Source organism: Muscardinus avellanarius (assembly GCF_963383645.1).
Source record: "Muscardinus avellanarius genome assembly, chromosome: 6".
In the NCBI taxonomy this organism is placed as follows: Eukaryota; Metazoa; Chordata; class Mammalia; order Rodentia; family Gliridae; genus Muscardinus; species Muscardinus avellanarius.
This window is the reverse complement of record NC_137791.1, coordinates 139204906-139224174: the sequence shown is the minus strand read 5'-3', so window position 1 is coordinate 139224174 and position 19269 is coordinate 139204906. Positions and strand designations below refer to the sequence as shown.

Below are 19269 nucleotides of genomic sequence, written 5' to 3'. Positions count from 1 at the left end.
AGGCAAAAAACACCAGGTGTGGTGTCGCACGCTTGTAAACCCAGTACTTGGGAGGCTGAGACAGGAGGATCACAAGTTCAAGGCCAGCCTCAGCTACTTAGTGATGTCCTCCACAATTTAGTGAGACCCTGTTTCAAAATAAAGAATAAAAAATAGGGCTGAGGGTGTGTAGCTTGGAGGTAAAATGCCCCTGGGTTCCATCCCCAGTACTTAAAAAAAAAAAAAAAAAAAAAAAAAGCCTGTAGTGGTGTACACTTGTAATCCCAGTAATTGGGAGGCTGAGACAGGAGGATTGCTGGTTTAAGACCAGCCTCGGCAATTTAGCAAGACTGTTTCAACACTGAAAAAAAAAAAAAGAGGCTAGGGGTATACCTCTGAGGTAGAACTCCCCCCACCCCAGGTTCAATCGCCAGTACTCTCTGCACAAATAATAGTATAAGATTCTAAAACTCATGAGGTAATCAGAAGAGCCTCTCTCTGGGCAGGGGTCCAGAAAGCCCCAGACTGGTCGACAGGTGACTTAACGGGAGGATCTGACTGACAGCTTTCTAGTAGAAGGACGGAGGGGTCAGCAACTTGGTGGCAGAATTGCTGAAGAGACTGGATCCTGACAGAGCAGCCAGAATACACAAGGAAAAGGGGGCACGGGATGACAACCCCGGTAAGCTGACCCCGTCTACACACAGAGAGGCAGGAAAATGACTCGCCAGTGGGGAGGAGAGAGAACCAGCCTGGGACTGTCCAGAATTAATCATGCTAGACTAACTTAAACTAGTTCTGACACTTCTTGGTTCAACGTACAAGAGTCAAGAATAAAGACAACTTGATCATAGCCTACTGGTTATTTTTAACACTCATATGGAAAATACTGGGTTATGTTAACAGCATTAAAAGGCAAGACTGCAATCCGAAGCTTGATTTCCTTTGGCGCGCCTAAGAACAGTTTAAGAATTTAATCCCAGCATTCAGGAGGCAGTCAGCCTCAGCTATTTAGTGAGGCCCTCCGCAACTCAGTGAGACCCGATTTCAAAATAAATAAAAAATAGGGCAAGGGGTGTAGCTCGGAGGATGAAGGCCCCTGGATTCCATCCCCAGACCCGCAAAAAAAAAAAAGAAAAAAAAGAAAAAAAAAGAATTTAAATGTGAGGCAAAGCTACAAACAAGCCAGGGATTCTTCGAAGCCGGAGTCCTTTGGGCCCCTCCCCAGCTGCCTTGCTTCATCTGAGACCATCAGTCCATCCCTGGCCACAACTTGTAGTCCCTTTGATGCAAGACACACTCACACACACCCCCACACACAGCCTCAGCCGAGTCCAGGCGTGTGTCCTGGGAACCTGCTTCTAGGATGTGCCTCTTGAGCCTCTGCCCAACCACAGCTGCCCCTACCACACACAATCTACAGGGGCCAGCTGTTGGGGCCACCGGCCCACAGCAACTCTGCCATCCGGCTGGCCCCCGCTGGGCTCAGCCCAGCCCCACCAGTCTCCAGAATTCTGGCTCTGCCCTCTTGGGTCCTGGGCCCACCCTCCAAACTAGCCTTTTCTATGAAGAGGGTTTTCTCAGCCAGCTTCCTGTCCAAGGATCTGGAGGGTCTGAAGGCCTTTACCACCCACTGCCTGTCCTTCTCAGGCCAGCCTGTTTCTGCCAACATGTCTTCCAAAAGCTTTTTGAGACTCCTGATGACTGATTACCAAAAGCCATCTCCAGGTCTCTTCAAAATGAACCCTGTGGTCTTGGGCTTAGCAGCCCTACTACTTAGGCCTTAAATGACTTAGCATCCACACTCCAGCTCTGGTGACATCTTTCAGGCCGCCCTCTGGATTTGGTCCTTGTTTGGAAACCATTTATTTCACTTTGGCACTGTTAACCACCAGGAAAGGCTACAACATCCAAGGCCACGTGGTGCCACGTTCTCTGGGCTGTCCTTCAGCTTATCAGGCCTGCATTCTAGCCAGAGCAGGGGCGGGGAGGTAGGGAGCGAGCAGCCTCACTCGGCTCCGCAGCGCTCGGCCAACATCGGGCACGTGGGAGGCGCTGGCTCCATCACACGCTGACAGGCAGCGGCCAGGGCCCCAGGCAGCTGCCTCAGCCCCGGAGGTTCCACAAGCTCCCGTGCTCCCAGCTTCTCCCACTTCCTAGCACTTTTGTGGCCAACTCACTCCACCCTACCTCGGGGCCTTTGTGCTTGCTGCCCTCGCTGCAGCATGACTGTTCAGCTCAAATGCCACCTCACCAGGCTTCTCCCCAGTCGCCTGCCCCCTATGACCCCCTACCCTCAATTCAGTCTTGCATCACTGCCAGGGCAAGCGCAGCCTTCAGGGCCCTGGCTACCGCTCCACCCCACAGCAGACCGTCCCTGGCACAGTACCTGCCTTAAAAGCGCACAGTAAGGGCATCTTCCCTTTGTAAATCCTTGAAAGAGCCGCCAGAGCCCACCTCTGGCTTGAAGCAAGTCTGGCACCACTTCCAAGGTGTGTGTCCTTGGGACGCGGGCTGTGGGTCGATGGCCACACTTGCTGGCACCCAGGGTCCAGCTGTGGAAGGCCATGGGCAGGAGGCCCCGTCCACTGCAGGTATCACAGGAGACAGGAGGAGGGGCAGTCACCCCGGCCGCCAATGAGTAAGCAAGCGTCAAGCCTAGGTGGCCGGCTCCCTGGCTTCAGTCAGCTGGGCTCAGCCTGGAGGTGGCAGGCTCTGTGCTTACCAAGGTCCCTCGCCAGGCTGGGGCGGGGGTGGACAGCCCTTACGGGCCCCCATGTTGGCACTCAACCACCCTGCACCAGCAAGGGGCTGTGCCACCCCCATTCAGTGCACTTCAGGCATAAGGAGTGGCTCTGACCATCCACAGGATCTCAGCAGTGAGCCCATCCTGCAACACAGGAGACCAGTTAAAGAAGGCTATTCTCTTTTATTTTTGCAATGACATTCCATATAAAAGCAATAGAAACGCAACAGCTTTAACAAGACGTTTACAATTGACTCGAACAAAAAAATCTGTACACATTATCATTTACAACAATTTTACATGGTAAATTAACTGATTGTAAGAAATGTTCTAAATCCTTCTGCTGCCTTAACAGATTAACAGAGTATCACAGGTTAAGACCTTAGCTAGTGCTATTTACAAATACCAAATTAAGACTGTATAACTTACATAAAACACCCAACAGTTTAACATTTTCAACTGTTTAGAACTCGGCATGAGGAAAAAACCCACTCTGACTTACTGCTAAGAGGCTAGGAAACAAGTTTCTTCCGCGAAAACCACCCACAACCAGCCACGTGACAAGCAGCAAGTGCAAGTCTAGATACCTGTGGGAACTGGCTGAGTCTGACTCGGAGGGGTGAGCACCAAGCAACCCAGCCTCTTACAAGACTGCCCCACATTCGGTATGCTTGGATTTAGCTCCTTTAAAATTTAAAACATGCAAAACACTCACTATACAAAAAATGTTTCTCAAGAAAGTAAGGCAAGAATAAGCACTCATCAAAAGCTCATGAAGCATCAACAGGGAAACCATGGAGGTACAAGTGCAGGATGCAGGCCTGCGGGGCGGCCTTCCACCGAGCAGGGAGGCAGCTGTTTCTCTTCCAGACCACCAGGTGGCACAGTTGTTTAGCTCCTGGCTGAGATGTCTTTCAAGGGTTCAGTTAAACAAGCTTCCAAATCAAATTCATCCTCCACTTGGCAGTCCACGTGTCTAACTTTAGTAGGTGTGCCAGAGTACACATCCTAAGAACAGAAAGAGTGTCACAAACACATCCATGCCAGGTCCAGGCTTGCCTCCTCAGGGGTCTGTGAGCACATACCTGTCACCAGCAGTGGGACAGGACCAAGATGGCCCCATCATTTCCAGGGAAGGTAACATGATTAGAGCGAAACAAGAGAATTCAAAGCAACGAGCAAACTAAAACTCACGGACGGTGGATCTCATCAAACTTTTAAGTGGAAGATTCAAGTTCCTGCCCACTATGCTAGCCACTTACTCCTGTCAAATTTCAAACGAACTGACTTCTGAGCAAATCTGAGCTACAGCTGCCTCAACTAGCAAGCTGCTGTGGGGCCAGACAAGATGCCACCCACCTGCGACGTGTGAGACACAACCACATTACACGGCTAAGCACCCACACCAGCCCACCAGCCAAGGAAGATGGGCCTCAACCCAGCAGGCAGCCCTGGGACTAAACAGAGGCCACGCCCACAGCCTCTGGGAATCCCACCAGACCATGCACAGCCAGCCAGCTGCGCAACACACGTGTACTAACTGAGAGGAGTCTAGTGATGACACTGACCTGTGCTAAGACAGGCTGCCAATCAAAGTGTAGATGTGTTTACCTTTCATAAGCACAGAGAGAATTCTACACTAGAGCCAGGCATGGTGGTACATGCCTGCAACTCCATACTTGGAAGACAGATAAGAGGGTCACAGGTTTGAAACCAGCCTCAATGCCAAGCGTGGTGGCGCACGCTTGTAATCCCAGCATTTGGGAGGCTAAGACCAGAGAATTGTGGTTCGCGGACAACCTCAGCTACTTAGCGAGGCCCTCTGCAACTTAGTAAGACCATGTTTCAAAGTAAAGAACAAAAAAGAGGGCAGGGGGTGTAGCTCGGAGGTTGAATGCCTGTGGGGTTCAATCCCCAGTGTCCCCAATATCTAAGCCGGGAGTAGTGGTGCACACCTGCAATTCTAACACTTAGGAGGCTGAGACAAAGATAGACTCTCCAAGGTTTGAGGCCAAACTCAGCAAGTTAGGTTCTCAGCAACTTAGGAGAACTTGTTACCAGTGAAAACTAGAAAGGGCTGGGAGTGTACCTCAGAAGTAAAGTGCTCCTTGGCTCAATCTTTAATAATACCAATTAAGAAAAAAGAAAAAAATTAAACTTGACAATATAACTAAAAGCATGTCAGAAAAAAAAAAAAGCACTTATCAGTTTAGTTTCATGGCTATTTTTCAAAATACCTACTTTTCCACAATAGGTACTCCGAAGCATTTTTAGAAAAACTGTGGTTTGGGGGACAGAGGCGGTACTGAAGATTGAACACAGGGCTTTCTACCTCTGAACTATACCTCAACGCTTTAAGAAAAAAATGTGGCCGTGCATGGTGGCGCATGCTTGTAATCCCCGCGCTTGGGAGGATGAGACAGGAGGATCGATTACACAGGTTCAAAGCCAGCCTCAAGCTACTTAGTGAGGCTCTCAGCAACTTAGTGAGACCCTGTTTCCAAATAATGTATAAAATAGGTCTGGAAGTGTAGCCCGGAGGTAGAAAAGCCCCTGGGTTCCACCCCCAGTAGCACCAAAAAATAAAAAAAAAAGTAAGTGGTAAACCAGGCATGGTGGGACATGCTTGTAATCCCAGTACTTGGGAGGCTGAGACAGGATTGCAGGTTCAAGATCAACCTCAGCTACTTAGTGAGGTCCTCGGCAATTTACTGAGACCCTGTTTCAAAATAGGGAATAAGCCAGACGCGGTGGCACACACTTATAATCCCAGCATTTGGGAGGCTGAGACAAGAGATCCAGTTCATGGTCAGCCTCCGCTACTTAGTGAGGCCCTTCACAACTTAGTGACACCCTATTTTAAAATAAAAATAAAAGCCAGGCATGGTGGCGCACGTTTGTAATCCCCGTGCTTGGGAGGCGGAGACAGGAAGATCGCGCTGGTTCCTGGCTTGAGACCCTGTTTCCAAATAAAAATATAAAAATAGGTCTGGGAGTGTAGCCCGGAAGTAGAAGGGCTTCCACCAAAAATAAATAAATAAAAAATAAATAAAAATAAAAAATAGGGCTGGGCACCAGGTGTGGTGGCACACACTTGTAATCCCAGTACTTGGGAGGCTGAGACAGGAGGATCACAGGTTTGAGGCCAGCCTCAGCTGCTTAGTGAAACCCTGTTTAAAAATAAATAAAAAATAGGGCAGGAGATGTAGCTCAGAGGTCAAATTCCCAAGTTCCACCCCCAGACCCACAGGAAAGAAAGAAATAAAGGGGGCGGGGGGGGCCTGAGAGTCGGGCATGGTGGCGCACGCTTGTAATCCCCGCACTTGGGAGGCAGAGACAGGAGGATCACGCAGGTTCAAAGCCAGAAGCGCTGGCTTAAGAGACCCTGTTTCCAAATTTTAAAAAAATATAAATATGGCTTGGAGGTAGAATGCCCCTGGGTTCAATCCCATTACCACAAAAAAAAAAAAAAGAGAAAGAAAAAAGAAAAAAAGGGTTGGCTTGAAAGAAGAATGCCTCTGAGGTCCAATCCTTAGTACTGCAAGAAAAAGTAAATAAACAGTGCGGTACTGGCAACTGAACCCAAAGGCATCCTACCTTCAAACTATACAAAAGCCTTTTTTTTTTTTGTTTTGCAGGAAGATCTCAATAGGTTGGTCTTGAATATCCAATCCTGTCTCTCAACTTTCCAAGTACTGGGATTACAGGTATGGGCCATCATGCCCTTGTTCCTTCTAATTTAACTTTCTTAAATTATAAAAGCCGCCGGGCATGGTGGCGCACGCTTGTAATCCCAGTGCTTGGGAGGCTGAGACAGGATCGCACAGGTTCGAAGCCAGCCTCAGCTACTTAGTGAGGCCCTCAGCAACTTAGTGAGACCCTGTTTCCAAAAAAAAATATATAAAATAGTTCAGGGAGTACAGCCTGGAGGTAGAAAAGGCCCTGGGCTCTGCCCCCAGTACCACAAAAACAAACAAACAAACAAACAAACAAACAAACAAACAATAAAAGCCACTTTCCATACTAAAGATACTCAACTGTTAAGATCTTGACAGAAAGGGTGAGACAGGAGGATCGCAGGTTTGAAGCCAGCTTCAGCTATTTAGTGAAACCCTTTTTTAAAAATAAAGAATAAGCTGGGTGTGGTGGCGCACGCTTATAATCCCAGCATTCAAGAGGCTGAGACCAGAGGATCATGGTTCACGGACAGCCTCAGCTACGGAGTGAGGCCCTCTGCAACTCAGTGAGACCTGGTTTCAAAATAAAAAGAATAAAAATAGGGCAGAGGGTATAGCTTGGAGGTCAAATGCCCCTGGGTTCCATCCCCAGACCCGCAAAAAAAAAAAAAAAAAAATTTATATAAAGGAAAAAATTTCAATTAAAAAATTAAAAAATTAAATAAAGGAAAAAAATAGGGCTGGGGGTGTAGCAATGCCCCAGTACCGCGAAAATAAATAAAATGGTACCTATGGTCAACAATTCACCTAAAACAACACTCAGGCTAAAAAATGTAAGCAAAGTACTTACAGAGTTATCCTGTAAGCTGGTCTGGGACTCGGAGCTGCTTGCTATGGATTCTGTCTCCATTTCCCCAAGGTCTACAGGTTGGCTGTGAAATGAAATCCAACAGGCATGTCAGTCACTGGCTCAACAGAGTCAGGACACCCAGGTGTGGTGAGGACCCCCCAAGTCTATCACTGAAAACACCCCCCCACATCACGGTGCCCAAGTTCTCTGAGTGGTCCATGATCAGTGATTCCGCACTTGAGAGACACAACCCTGCCACGAGATGTGCCCAGCTCACTGCACACCCGGCTCGGCTAGTCTTCAGTCCTAGAATTCCCTACACACTGAGACCATCCTTGCAGACAGATGCAGGAGCAACAAAACCCTACTTGCACTGCAGCAAACAATACTAGACATGATCACTTCTGACCTTCCACTCAGAGAACGGGACAATGGTGTCACAGCAGGGTTAACCTCGCATGACGCCTGTGAAGCCAAGCTGTAAACCATGTCAGGAGCCGTCTCCAACTAGCCAGCTCTTAGAAAACTTCCCAGCACAAAGAAGACAAGCACACATCTGTGGAATGAATAAGTGTGTGTGCTTCTGAGGACGGGAAAGGCTCAGGACCAGGAGAGCCGAGAAAGAGGAACAGACAAGCAAACCCAGGGCCACTCTCCCACCTCCCCGTTCAGTGGGGATTTCAGATAGGCAGCAAAAACGCAGGCCTGGGCTGTCCTCAAAGCACAAGTTCAAAAAGCAACAGGGAAAAGATAAAAACCATCCTCAGACTAAGACCTTTTCACAGTTCTGGGTGTGGTGGCGAACGCTTGTAATTCCAGCATTTGGAAGGCTGAGAGGAGGATCGCGATTCGTGGACAGCCTCAGCTACTTAGTGAGGCCCTCCACAACTCAGTGAGACCTTGTTTCAAAATAAAGAATAAAAAATAGGGCTGGGGGTGTAGTTCGAAGGTAGAATGCCCCTGGATTCCATCCCCAGCACCAAAAACACCCAAAAACAAATAAAACCGGGTGTGATGGCACATGCTTCTAACCCTAAGACTTGGGAGGCTGAGAACAGGACGCCCCTGGCATCCTCCAAAGTCAACCCGCCAGGCAGCACACTGGTCCCAGCTTTCCCTGCTGCAGGACACCCAGTCAAGCCCAGCGAGCTGGCTGTGCCCGCTCCGCAACCCTCCAGGACAAGCCATTCCCAGAGACACAGCAGCCTCGGGCACTGTGCTGGTCAGAGAAGCAGGACCAAAATGCAAAAAAAGACGTACATTTCTTGCAAATCACATCCTTCTTCAGTCGGAGGGTCCCAAAAATGCAGAGCCACCTTCCAGAGTTTGATCTGTTGGTCCCATGACCGCCGACTGTACTTCTTAAATTTGTTGGGGGTCTTGGGATGAACACCAGGTTGTCGAAGGTGTCTGAAGGAAAAAGTAAAGTCACCCTAATGCAGGCCACTTCACATTGCACAAAACTAAGGATTAACCAAATTTTGAGATTAGTATTGCTTGAGAAATTACAGATCAAATGAGTCTACAACATAAACAATGTATTAAAAAAGCTGTATTTCTTTGAACCTTTTTTTATTTTATTTTGGGGGCAGGTCTGAGGATGGAACCCAGGGGCATTCTACCTCCGAGCTACACCCCCTGCCCTATTTTTTATTCTTTATTTTGAAACAGGGCCTCTCTAAACAGCTGAGGTTGTCCTCGAACTGTGATCCTCCAATCTCAGCCTCCTGAACGCTGGGATTACAAGTGTGCGCCACCACAACCGGCTTCTTTGAATCTTATTATTCCATCACAACCTACATTCCAGGAAAGTAAATTTTAATCTCTATCCTGCCAAAAAGTTCATAAAAACTAAAGCTTTCTACATTCTTTTGTGTACTTGAAGCACATGCCACTTAGTAAAAATAGGGTGATACAAGAGTTTTTTTCTGTTAGATCTCTACAATCTTTTACTTTTTTGGTACTAGGGATTGAACCCAGAGGCATTCTACTTCCAACTTACTCCCTAGCCCGATTTTCTTTTGAAACAGGGTCTAAGTTGTGGAGAGCCTCATTAACTGCCAAAGCTGGCTTCAAACTTTCAATACATGAATATATCATACATGTGTTATATATATATATATATCCATACACCCACATATATCTATCCATACACATATATAAAAATACACTGAGAATCGAATCCATGAACATTCTCCCTCCAAGCTATACCTTCCAGCCCTTTTTATTTGGAAAGCTGCCAAGGGCAACTAGGTTGCTGAGGCTAGCCTCAGACCTGGCATCCCAATACTGAGATCAAAGGTGTGTATACCACCTTGGCCACTGTGTGTGTACACGTTATGTTCTGAGAAGGGGGTTGTGATACTAGGGACTGAACCCAGGGCATTCTACCTCCCAGCTATACTCCCAGACCAATTTGATTTATTTGGAATCAGAGTCCACTAAGTTACTGAGGTTGGCTTCAAACCTGCAAACCTCCTAACTCAGCCTCTACAGTGCTAAAAAATTAAAGGTACGTGCTGCCACACCCATCTGATTTTGTGTGTGTGTGTGGAGTACTGGGGATGGAACACAGACATTTTACTTCTGAGCTATACATTCAGCCTTTTTTTTTATTTTGAAAATAAATAAGTTGTGGAAGGCCTCACTAAATTACTGAGACTGGCTTTCAATCTGTGATCCTCCTGTCTCAGCCTTCCAAATACTGGGATTACAAGCGTGCGCCGCCATGCCTCACTAATTTTTTTTCGTTTTAAAAGAGTGTCAAAGTGCCAGGCGCGGTGTCGCAGGCTTGTAATCCCAGCATTCAGGAGACTAAGACTGGAGGATCACGGTTTGCGAACAGTCTCAGATACTCAGTGAGGCCCTCTGCAACTTAGTGAGACACTGTTTCAAAATAAAGAATAAAAAATAGGGCAGGGGGAGTAGCTCTGAGGTCAAATGCCCCTGGGTTTCATCCCCAACCCCCACAAAAAATAAAAATAAAAATAAAATAGCCGGGCATGGTGGCACACACTTGTAATCCCAGCGCTTGGAAGGCTGAGACAGGAAGATCGCACAGGTTCAAAGCCAGCCTCAGCTACTTAGTGAGGCTCTCAGCAATTTAGTGAGACCCTGTTTCCAAATAAAGAGATAGTAGGATCACAGGTTTGAGTACAGTCTCAGCAATTAGACTTTAATCAACCTAGTGAGACCCTGTTTCCAAATGAAAGAGGTGTGTAGCTCAAAGGTAGAATACCCCTCGTTTCAATCCCCAGTACCCTCCCCCCCCACACACACAAAGTCTTGCTAAGTTGCTGAGAATCTCGCTACATTGCTGAGGCTATCCTTGAACCTGAAATCTTCCTGTCTCGGGCTCCCAAGTACTGGGATTATAGGCATGCACCACTACATCCAGCTCATTATATATTTTATTAACTATACATTTGTAAGATTGCAAATAAAACACTGTTTTGGGGGGATGGCATTGGGGATGGAACCCAGGGGCATACTACCTCCAAGCTACACCCCTAGCCTTTTATTTTTTTTTTATTTTGAAACAAGGACTAAGTTGTAGAGGGCCTCACAAGGTTGCAGAGGCTGGACACAAACCAGTTATTCTCCTGTCTCAGCCTCCCAAGTATTGGGATTACAAGTGTGCATCATCACGCTCAGCTTGCATAAAACACCTTTTAACATCTTAAAGTGTGAAAATGGTTCTATACACATACTCCTGTGAGCCACAAATAAACGGTTCTCAGGTATGTCTAATCCAACCAATTCCTCAAAAGTGCAATGCCAACCAGGCGTGGTGGCACACACTTACAACCCCAGCATTTGGGACGCAGACACGGAAGGACCAGAGTTCACGGACAGCCTCACTAGCGAGGCCCTTCGCAACTCAGTGAAACCCTGTTTCAAAAAAATAAAAAGACAGCTAGGTGTGGTGGCACATACCTGTAAGCCCAGCATTCAGGAGGCTGAGACGGGAGGATCACAGTTCACAGACAGCCCCAGCTACTTAGTGAGACCGTTTCAAAATAAAGAGTAAAGCCGGGCGTGGTGGCACACACTTGTAATCCCAGCATTTGGGAGGCTGAGACTGGAGGACTGTGGTTTGCAGACAGCCTCAGCTACTTAGTGAGGCCCTGTTTCAAAATAAAGAATAAAAAAATAGGGCATTCAACCTCCAAATGCCACCCCTAGACCCGCAAAATAAATAAATAAATAAATAAATAAATAAATAAGAAGAAATAAATAGACTAAAAAATAGGGCTGGGGGTATAGCTCAGTGGTACAATGCACCTGGGTTCCATTGCCAGTCCAACCAAAAAAAATGAGAAGTGCAATGCCTCGGGCTGGCTCAGGAGGTGCGGGCTGATGCCCGCTTAGTACCTGGGGACCTCTCTGATGTAGCGATCATAGGCAACAGTGTTCTTCCCGTAGTTGATCTGCTTCTGTCTTCGCATTAGGACATTTTCATCTGTCTCCAGGTCGGCTGGCACTGCAGATGCAGACTCCTTGGAGTCAGAACTGAAAACACGAGAGATGAACAGAAATGCTGAGTTTCCAGTTAAGATCACCACGTAAACTGGAACAAGAAAATGGGGAAACGTTCATCCTCTGGACTCCAAACCATTCAGCACCCAACAGTCCAGAATGTTGGTACACACAGGAACTGAGTACTCAATAGATTTGATGATCGCAAGTTAGTGGAAAGCAGACTAATCAATACGTGCTACTGAATATCAGCACTTCTTAACTGTAATCATTTTCCTTAACAAATTACAAAGACATTTACACAGCACGTACCTTCCTGATGATGATTTTCTCTCTCTTCCAAAGTCATTTATGAGTAGTTTTCTTTTATATCTGAGGAGATAAAATTGCTACTTAACTGTATTGAGAAACAACAAAACACTAAAGCTTCTAGAGCCAACAGTAGGAATGAAGTCTTCTTCCTGGGCAGCATGCTTTAAGATAAAAGCATGCTGTTTCTTTTATAAAAAACCTCCATCAATCATATTTTGTTAAAAAAAAAAAAAAGCTAGCCCGATGTGGTGACACATGCGTGTATTCCCCGTACTTGGGAAACTGAGACAATGAGTTCCAGGCCAGCCTCAGCAACATAGCAAGGCCCTCAACAATTCAGTGAGACCAAATAAAAAAGCTCAGAGACAGAACACCCCTAGTTTCAATCTCCAACACAAAAAAATGAAGGTTATTTGGCAAGATCATACAATCAGTGTAAGGCAACCTAGTTCTAAGAAACCTCTGCCCTAAAGCCCTCAGGCACTCCCTGTGCCATGCAGAGGATCCCTTGGCCAGAGGGGTCCTCAACAGTATAATCACCGTGACGCAGACCTCATCCATGGCCGAGAAGAGGACAGCCAGGCAGTCAGGCCTGCTTCCCTGCCATCAGATCACATTTCCTGATCAGAATTAACTCGCAGATTCTGCCTGTTCTACTTGCTACTATCAGATAAGACCCTCCTATCCTATAAATATCAACTGATTATGATCCTTGCTTGAATTCAGTCAGCTGGTCTGGGGCTGGATAAAATGTAGTAGCGGAGAGAAAAGAGAAAAATGTTGATAACTTAATTAAGGAAGGTGAGGAACAGCGAAGGCAAGCACTACGAATGTAGTGAGCCACGGGGAGAATCTTGTGTACAAGTACAAGGCCTGAAGATGCCAGGCCAGGGACCCCCTCCCAGCATTCTGCTATGTGAGCTGCTGCCCCGGCCGCGGGTCCATCAAGAGCACCTCCCCACCTGAGTGCCACACCTGGTGGACGGCAACAAATGGCTGCACGAAGGTGAGAGGCTCAGCGGCAGGGCGCTGGCCTGGCCTACACAAGACCTTGGATTCGAGCCCCAGCACAGCAAAACAAAAACACCCTCTAATGGGCCTCTACAGCTCACGGCGCTGCCTCCCCTCCTCCCCAATCTTAGGGCCACCAGCCCATGGTCCTCCAACTGAAGTCATTTGGGGGCCGGCCCGCTCATCACTAGGTCAGGGGCCAGATTTTTGAGAACCACTGCTCTATGGCACGTCTTGAAGTGAGAATCCAACCGAAAAGCCACAAGAGACTTTCAGAGGCCCGAAATGTGTACCTTGCAATCTCCTTGTTAACTCGGGTCCTCATCTCATCTTCTTCAACTGCACTTGCCCAGTCTGAACACCTAGAACGGGGCTTGGGGCCTTCGGGAGTGGTAAAGCTGCAACGAAGTGAAAGGCATACTTGAACCATGAAAATACTTTCAGTTTCCTCCAAACTGCATTGGGAAATACTCAAAGGCCGCTTGGCAGAACACCCAGGAAACACACTTTGGAGCTGAGTCAGGTGTGAAAGAACCGCAGTTCCCTGAGCGGCAGTTCTCTTAAAGTCCTTCTGTGCTTCGCTGGACAACTTCCGTCCACCCACCGTGTGCCAACACTGGCCAAATGTGAGGACACAGTCCACTGAAGAAAAGCCCGAATCAACAACACACAATCGGCACAAGAGGGAATCTATGGCAAATTCTTTTAGTTGCAGAACCTAAAACTATTTTCTCATTATTTAAGAAGATTTCAGGCAAAACATGCCTAATGCTAAGCACAGTGACCAACACAGAACTAAATAGAGTGGTCACTGTTTCCCTTTTTTTGGTACTGGAGATTGAACCCAGAGACATTTTACATCTGAGATACACTCAATTCTTGTTTAATTCTTTATTTCGAAGCAGGTTGCCAAGGGTCTTGCTAAATTGCTGAGGCTGGCCCTGAACCTGCGATACTCCTATCTCAGCCTAAATACTGAGATTACAGGTGTGGGAATCTGCTCCCAACTACCAGTTGCCTTCTAGATTAACTTCTTATAAAACATGGAAGGGGAAGCCGGGCATGGTGGCACATGCTTGTAATCCCTGCGCTTGGGAGGCTGAGACAGGAGGATCACACAGGTTCGAAGCCAGCCTCAGCTACTTAGTGAGGCTCTCAGCAACTTAAGTGAGACCCTGTTTCCAAATAATATATATATTTAAAAAAAAAAAAAAGGTCTGGGAGTATAGCCCGGAGGTAGAAAGCCTCTGGGTTTCACCCCTAGTACCACCAAAAAAAAAAAAAAAAAAAAATCATGGAAGGGAGACAGGCGTGTTGGCACACGCTTGTGATTCCAGCATTTGGGAGGCTAAGACTGGACGACCATGGTTTGCGGCCAGTCTCATCTACTTAGTGAGGCCCTTTGCAACTCAGTGAGATTCTGTTTCAAAATAAATAAAAAAAAAAATAGAACTGGGGCTGTAGCTCGGAAGTAGAATGCCCCTAGGTTCCATCCCCAGTACTGGGGGGGGGGGGGGGGGGGATAAGCCTGTCAGAGCTCTTGTTGCATTTAGGACAGTGTAAAGGCACCCCCAACCCCTGCCAGGCGTGGTGGCACACGCTTGTAAAACCAGCGCTACTTAGTGAGGCTCTCAGCAATTTAGTGAGATCTGTTTCCAAATAAAATATAAAAAGAGGTCTGGGAGCATAGTCTGGAGGTAGAAAAGTCCCTGGGTTCTGCCTCCAGTACCACAGGGTGGGGGGGGGGCGACGACGACACGCCCCTATAGTTGGGTTAGAGCTGTTCTTTATCTAACTCAAGGCTTCCTGGATGCCAAAATTCTGGCAGTCAAAACTCCTGACATGTCTGTTATTTCTAGATTAGATGTAAGCTTACATTTTTATTGTCCCTCCCCATCTTTCTACTGGCCACTGCTGATGTACCAAAACTAGATGCTACCTGTCTACAATAAGCAACCACTTCTTACAGCTGTAAAACTAAATGACGTGCTCTGAAATTATCATTTCAACAGCAAATCCATTTATGTAACTAATTCTTCCCTTACAGTCACACCACCCAGAGAAACTTGAATTGGATTTCCTGTGTATGTGGTTCTGGGGTTGAGTCCGAGGGCATTCTGCTTCCAAGCTACATCCCCAGACCTATTTATTTTAAACCAGGCTCATTACAACCATGCACCACTACACATGCTTTTAAATTAAATTTCTAGCCAGGCGTGGCGGCACAGTCCTGTAATCCCAGTACGTGAAAGGCTAAGACAGGAGAATCACAAGTTCAAGGACAGCCTCAGTAAGCAGTGAGTCTCTCAACCTACAAACCTGTTTCCAAATAAAAATTGAGCTGGGAGTGTAGCTCAAACGTGGAATGCCTCTAAGTTCAATCCCTATACCACAAAAAGGAAAAAATTGTTAAAATTTGATTTCTTTTTTTTTGAGGTACTGGGGATGGAACCCAGGGGCATTCTATCCGAGCTACATCCCCAGCCCCATTTTTAAATTCTTTATTTTGAAACCAGGTCTCACTGAGTTGCAAGGGGCCTCACAAAGTAGGCGAGGCTGGCCACAAACTGTGATCTTCTGGTCTCAGCCTCCTAAACACTGGGATTACAAGCATGCACCACCACGCCCGGCCTAAATTCGATTTCTAAAAGTCAATTTGCAGCCAGGTGTGGTGGGCACACTTGTAATTCCAGTACTTGGGAGACTGAGACAGAAGGATCACAGGTTTAAGGACATCCTCAGCAAGTATTGAGATTTTCATCAACCTAGTGAGGTCCTATTTCAAAATAAGAACATAAGGCGGGCATGGTGCCACACGACTGTAATCCCAGCATTCAGGAGGCTGAGACCAGGGGATCACGGGGTTTGTGGAGGACAGCCTCAGCCTACTTAGTGAGGCCCTCTGCAACTTAGTGAAACCCTGTTTCAAAATAAAGAATAATTAAGTGACGATAAAGCATATCTGAAGATACAGTGGAAAATAAAAATAAAACAACAAAAAAGAAAACAATATATAAAAAATAAAAAATAGGAGCCAGGTGTGGTGGCACACTTGTAATCCCAGCATTTAGGAGGCTGAGACTGGAGGATTGTGGTTCACAGACTGCCTCAGCTACTTAGTGAGACACTCCATAATATACTTTCAAAATAAAAGAATAAAAGCCGGGCGTGGTGGTGCATACTTGTAATCCCAGCATTTGAGAGACTGAGACCAGAGGATCGTGGTTCGCGGACAGCCTCAGCTACTTAGTGAGGCCCTCCGCAACTTAGTGAGACCCTGTTTCAAAATAAAGAGTAAAAATAGGGCAGAGGTTGTAGCTCGGAAGTCAAATGCCCCTGGGTTCCACCCTCAAACCCAAAAAAAGAAAGAAAGAAAAAAAGAATAAAAAAAGGGCAGGGAGTGTAGCTTAGAGGTCGAATGCCCCTGGGTTCCATCCCCAGACCCGCACGCGCATGCACACACATATGTATGTATGTATATAAACAAAAAATAGGGCAGGGGGTATAGCTTGGAGGTCAGATGACCCTGGGTTCCATCCCCAGACCCACCAAAAAAGAAAAAAGAAAAAGAAAAAGAAAAAAAAAGGGAAAAATATAGGGCTGGGAGTATAATGACTCTGGGTTCAATCCCTAGTACCACAACAAATAAAGCTAAGTGTGGTGGCACAAACCTATAATCCCATTATTGGGAAGCTGAGATAGGAGGAACACAGATTCGTGGCCAGCCTCAGCTACTTAGTGAGGCCTCCACAACTTGGTGAGACCCTGTTTCAAAATAAAGAATAAAAAATAGGCCAGGGGTGTTGGGAGTGGGACATTTCTGAGTAGAATGCCCCTGGGTTCCACTTCCAGTACTGCAAAAAAAAAAAAAAAAAAAAAAAAAAATGTGTGCGTGAGTAATCTTAAGCTACATCTCATACTTTAGTACCTTTTTTCAAGCTAAAACCTATTTCCTAGGTTAGGCAAATTATATTCCCAATCTATCTAGAGACAGCAAAGCCAATTTTACAGAGCTAACTCCTTTCCAAAGGGACAACTTCTTGCCCCTCCCTGCCATATCTAGCATAAACAGAGATGTAGACAGTTCCAATGTTGGGCATCTCCAGACATCTCCACAGGCCACCAACAGCCAATGTAAAAGCCCAGGGTCAGAAGCATTTCTGCCAAGGTGAAGGAATGAGGAGGCCGTGGCTGACCTGCCTGCTAGAGGACTGTCTGTGGCCCCAATTCCAGGGACATCTATCTAAAGCACTGTAAGGATTTAACACTGTTTTCAGCTAGATGAGACCACCAGAGGCCTCAGAGCTTAACTCAACGACATGATTTGGTTGCCTTCCCTTCCTACCTTAGCCCAGAGCCGTCTTGGGGCCTTCCTTACACGCACCACCCTAGCCCCAAGTCTCTAAATTATTGTGTTCGAGCTAGTAACTCCAACAAGTCTCATCACTGACTCCCTCACCATGCAAGGCCTGCTCAGCCCATACTTTCCTGGTCTGGCTGGGCAAAAGGCTCCATCATCTACAAAAGGGTCAGGCCTAAAGTCACCCTGACTTATTTTTAACTGTGGCCCGACCCGTCAACAAATCCTACAGCTCCTGCCCTCAAAGTCCATTCAAAGCAAGCATTTCCCATCTCCTTTTCTACCCCATCTGGCCATGTCGTCAGGTCCTTCCACTGAGCCACTGAGCTAATAAGCCTTGTCCTTTAATCAGCTTGGGCTACACAAGCCCCCACTGGAGGACCTGATCGCAAGATTCTCAGAGGGATCACATCCCCACTCCACTCAGCAACAGCAACACATCCCAAGGGAGGCCCGCCCTGCACGGCCCCATCGCCCACTTTCTTCTAGTCTGTTCTCTGAATGATCTCGTTCCACGTGCTGCTCCGCTCCCCTCAGGACACCTGCGCAGCGCTGGCCTACACGGTGCTCAACTCGGGAGTGGACAAAAGCTTCCACATGGGGAGGGCTGACGTGGGGACGGGGGAGGTTAAGCTTTGGTGTGCACCCTTTCCCTTCACATCCCCTAACACCTAGGGGCATTCTACCTCTGCTCTCAACTCCAGCCCTTTATCTCTAAGCAGCTGAGGGCTCGCTAAGTTACTCAGGCCGGCCTCGAAGCCCCCGTCCTCCGTCTCAGGCCTCCGCCGGGTGGTGTTTGAGGAGACTGTGGTGGGCAGCCTGACACTTTGGGTTCACTCACGGGCTTACTGCGGCTGGAGCCGGCTTGGCCGCCACCTACCCCGGAGGGAGCGCCCCGCGCAGAGGGCCGCCGCCCGCCCGCCCGCCCGCCCGCGCCCGCGCGCACCTCTCGGGCCTGCGGGCGTCCCCCGCGCGCTCGCCCTCCTCGGCGTCCTCCGGCCTCCTGCTCCTCCCGTCGGCTCTGCGCTTCCGTCCGAGGCTCCATCTCGCGGAGGCGGGCAGGCTGCGGACAGAGGCGCCATCAGCCGCCGGCCCGGCCCCGCGCGCGAAGCCCGAAGCCCGCCCGAGCCCCGCGGGCCCGCCGCTCACCTGGCGCCGCGGTCGCGGCGGCTCCCGTCCGCGGGCGGGCTTCGGGGCCGGCAGGCCATGGCGGCGACGCGGCGGAGGTGCGGCGGAGGTGCGGCGTCCGGCGGCGGGAGCGGCGTCCGCGCCAAGAGGCCGCGCGCGCCCCGCCCCAACCGCCCTTAAGCGCCCGCTGGCCACGCCCACGGCCGCGCCCGGGCCGCACTACGCGCGCTCGCGGGCGGGGGCGCCGCGCCCCGCGCCCCGCGCCCCTGAGCCGAAGCCGGGCGCCGCGGAGGGCCCCGAGCCCGCGCAGCCGGAGGCTGCGGCCCCGGGGAGCGGCCGACACCGCGACCGGCCGCGGAAAGGCCGACCGGAAGGCTGCTGACCCCCGCGGCTTGGAGACGGCCGGCGCCGCGCTGCTCGGACGCCGATTGGCCGCGCCTGCGCGGGGAGGTATTGGCGGGAGATTCGCCGCGCGCCTCGGCCCTGGGGGGGGCGGCTAGGCCTTCCCCTCTGGGTCGGCCGGAGGGAACGCTGCCGTGATTGGCCCGAGCTAGAGCGCGCCTGTGATTGGGTCGGCCGAGGTGGGGGCGCGTCTCCGCGCCGGCGGGAACCCGGAAGGCACGGCCTCCAGCCCGGGATGGCGCCGGGCCTCCCGGGAGGCGCAGCCCGCGGTGCCTGGGTCTGTGCCTTAAGGGGTTGAGGGTTTGGCGTAGCCGGAGGCGGCCTG

At 49.0% G+C, this 19269-nt stretch overlaps 1 protein-coding gene across 4 annotated transcripts; it reads right to left on the bottom strand.

The window, feature by feature from the left end:
* Positions 1-3616: 3616 nt before the first annotated feature.
* Positions 3617-18622, bottom strand: SLBP (stem-loop histone mRNA binding protein; the record flags this gene model as incomplete). 4 transcript variants are annotated; one of them, XM_080697606.1, is made up of 8 exons in its annotated part: positions 3617-3733; positions 7253-7334; positions 8513-8662; positions 11627-11764; positions 12044-12103; positions 13348-13452; positions 18361-18477; positions 18564-18622. In XM_080697606.1, 8 exons carry the CDS (start codon positions 18620-18622, stop codon positions 3617-3619), a joined length of 828 nt encoding a protein of 275 aa, XP_080553732.1. The 4 variants fall into 4 exon arrangements, with proteins under 4 accessions (XP_080553732.1, XP_080553733.1, XP_080553734.1 ...); XM_080697607.1 differs by lacking the exon at positions 12044-12103; XM_080697608.1 differs by lacking the exon at positions 13348-13452.
* Positions 18623-19269: the final 647 nt, after the last annotated feature.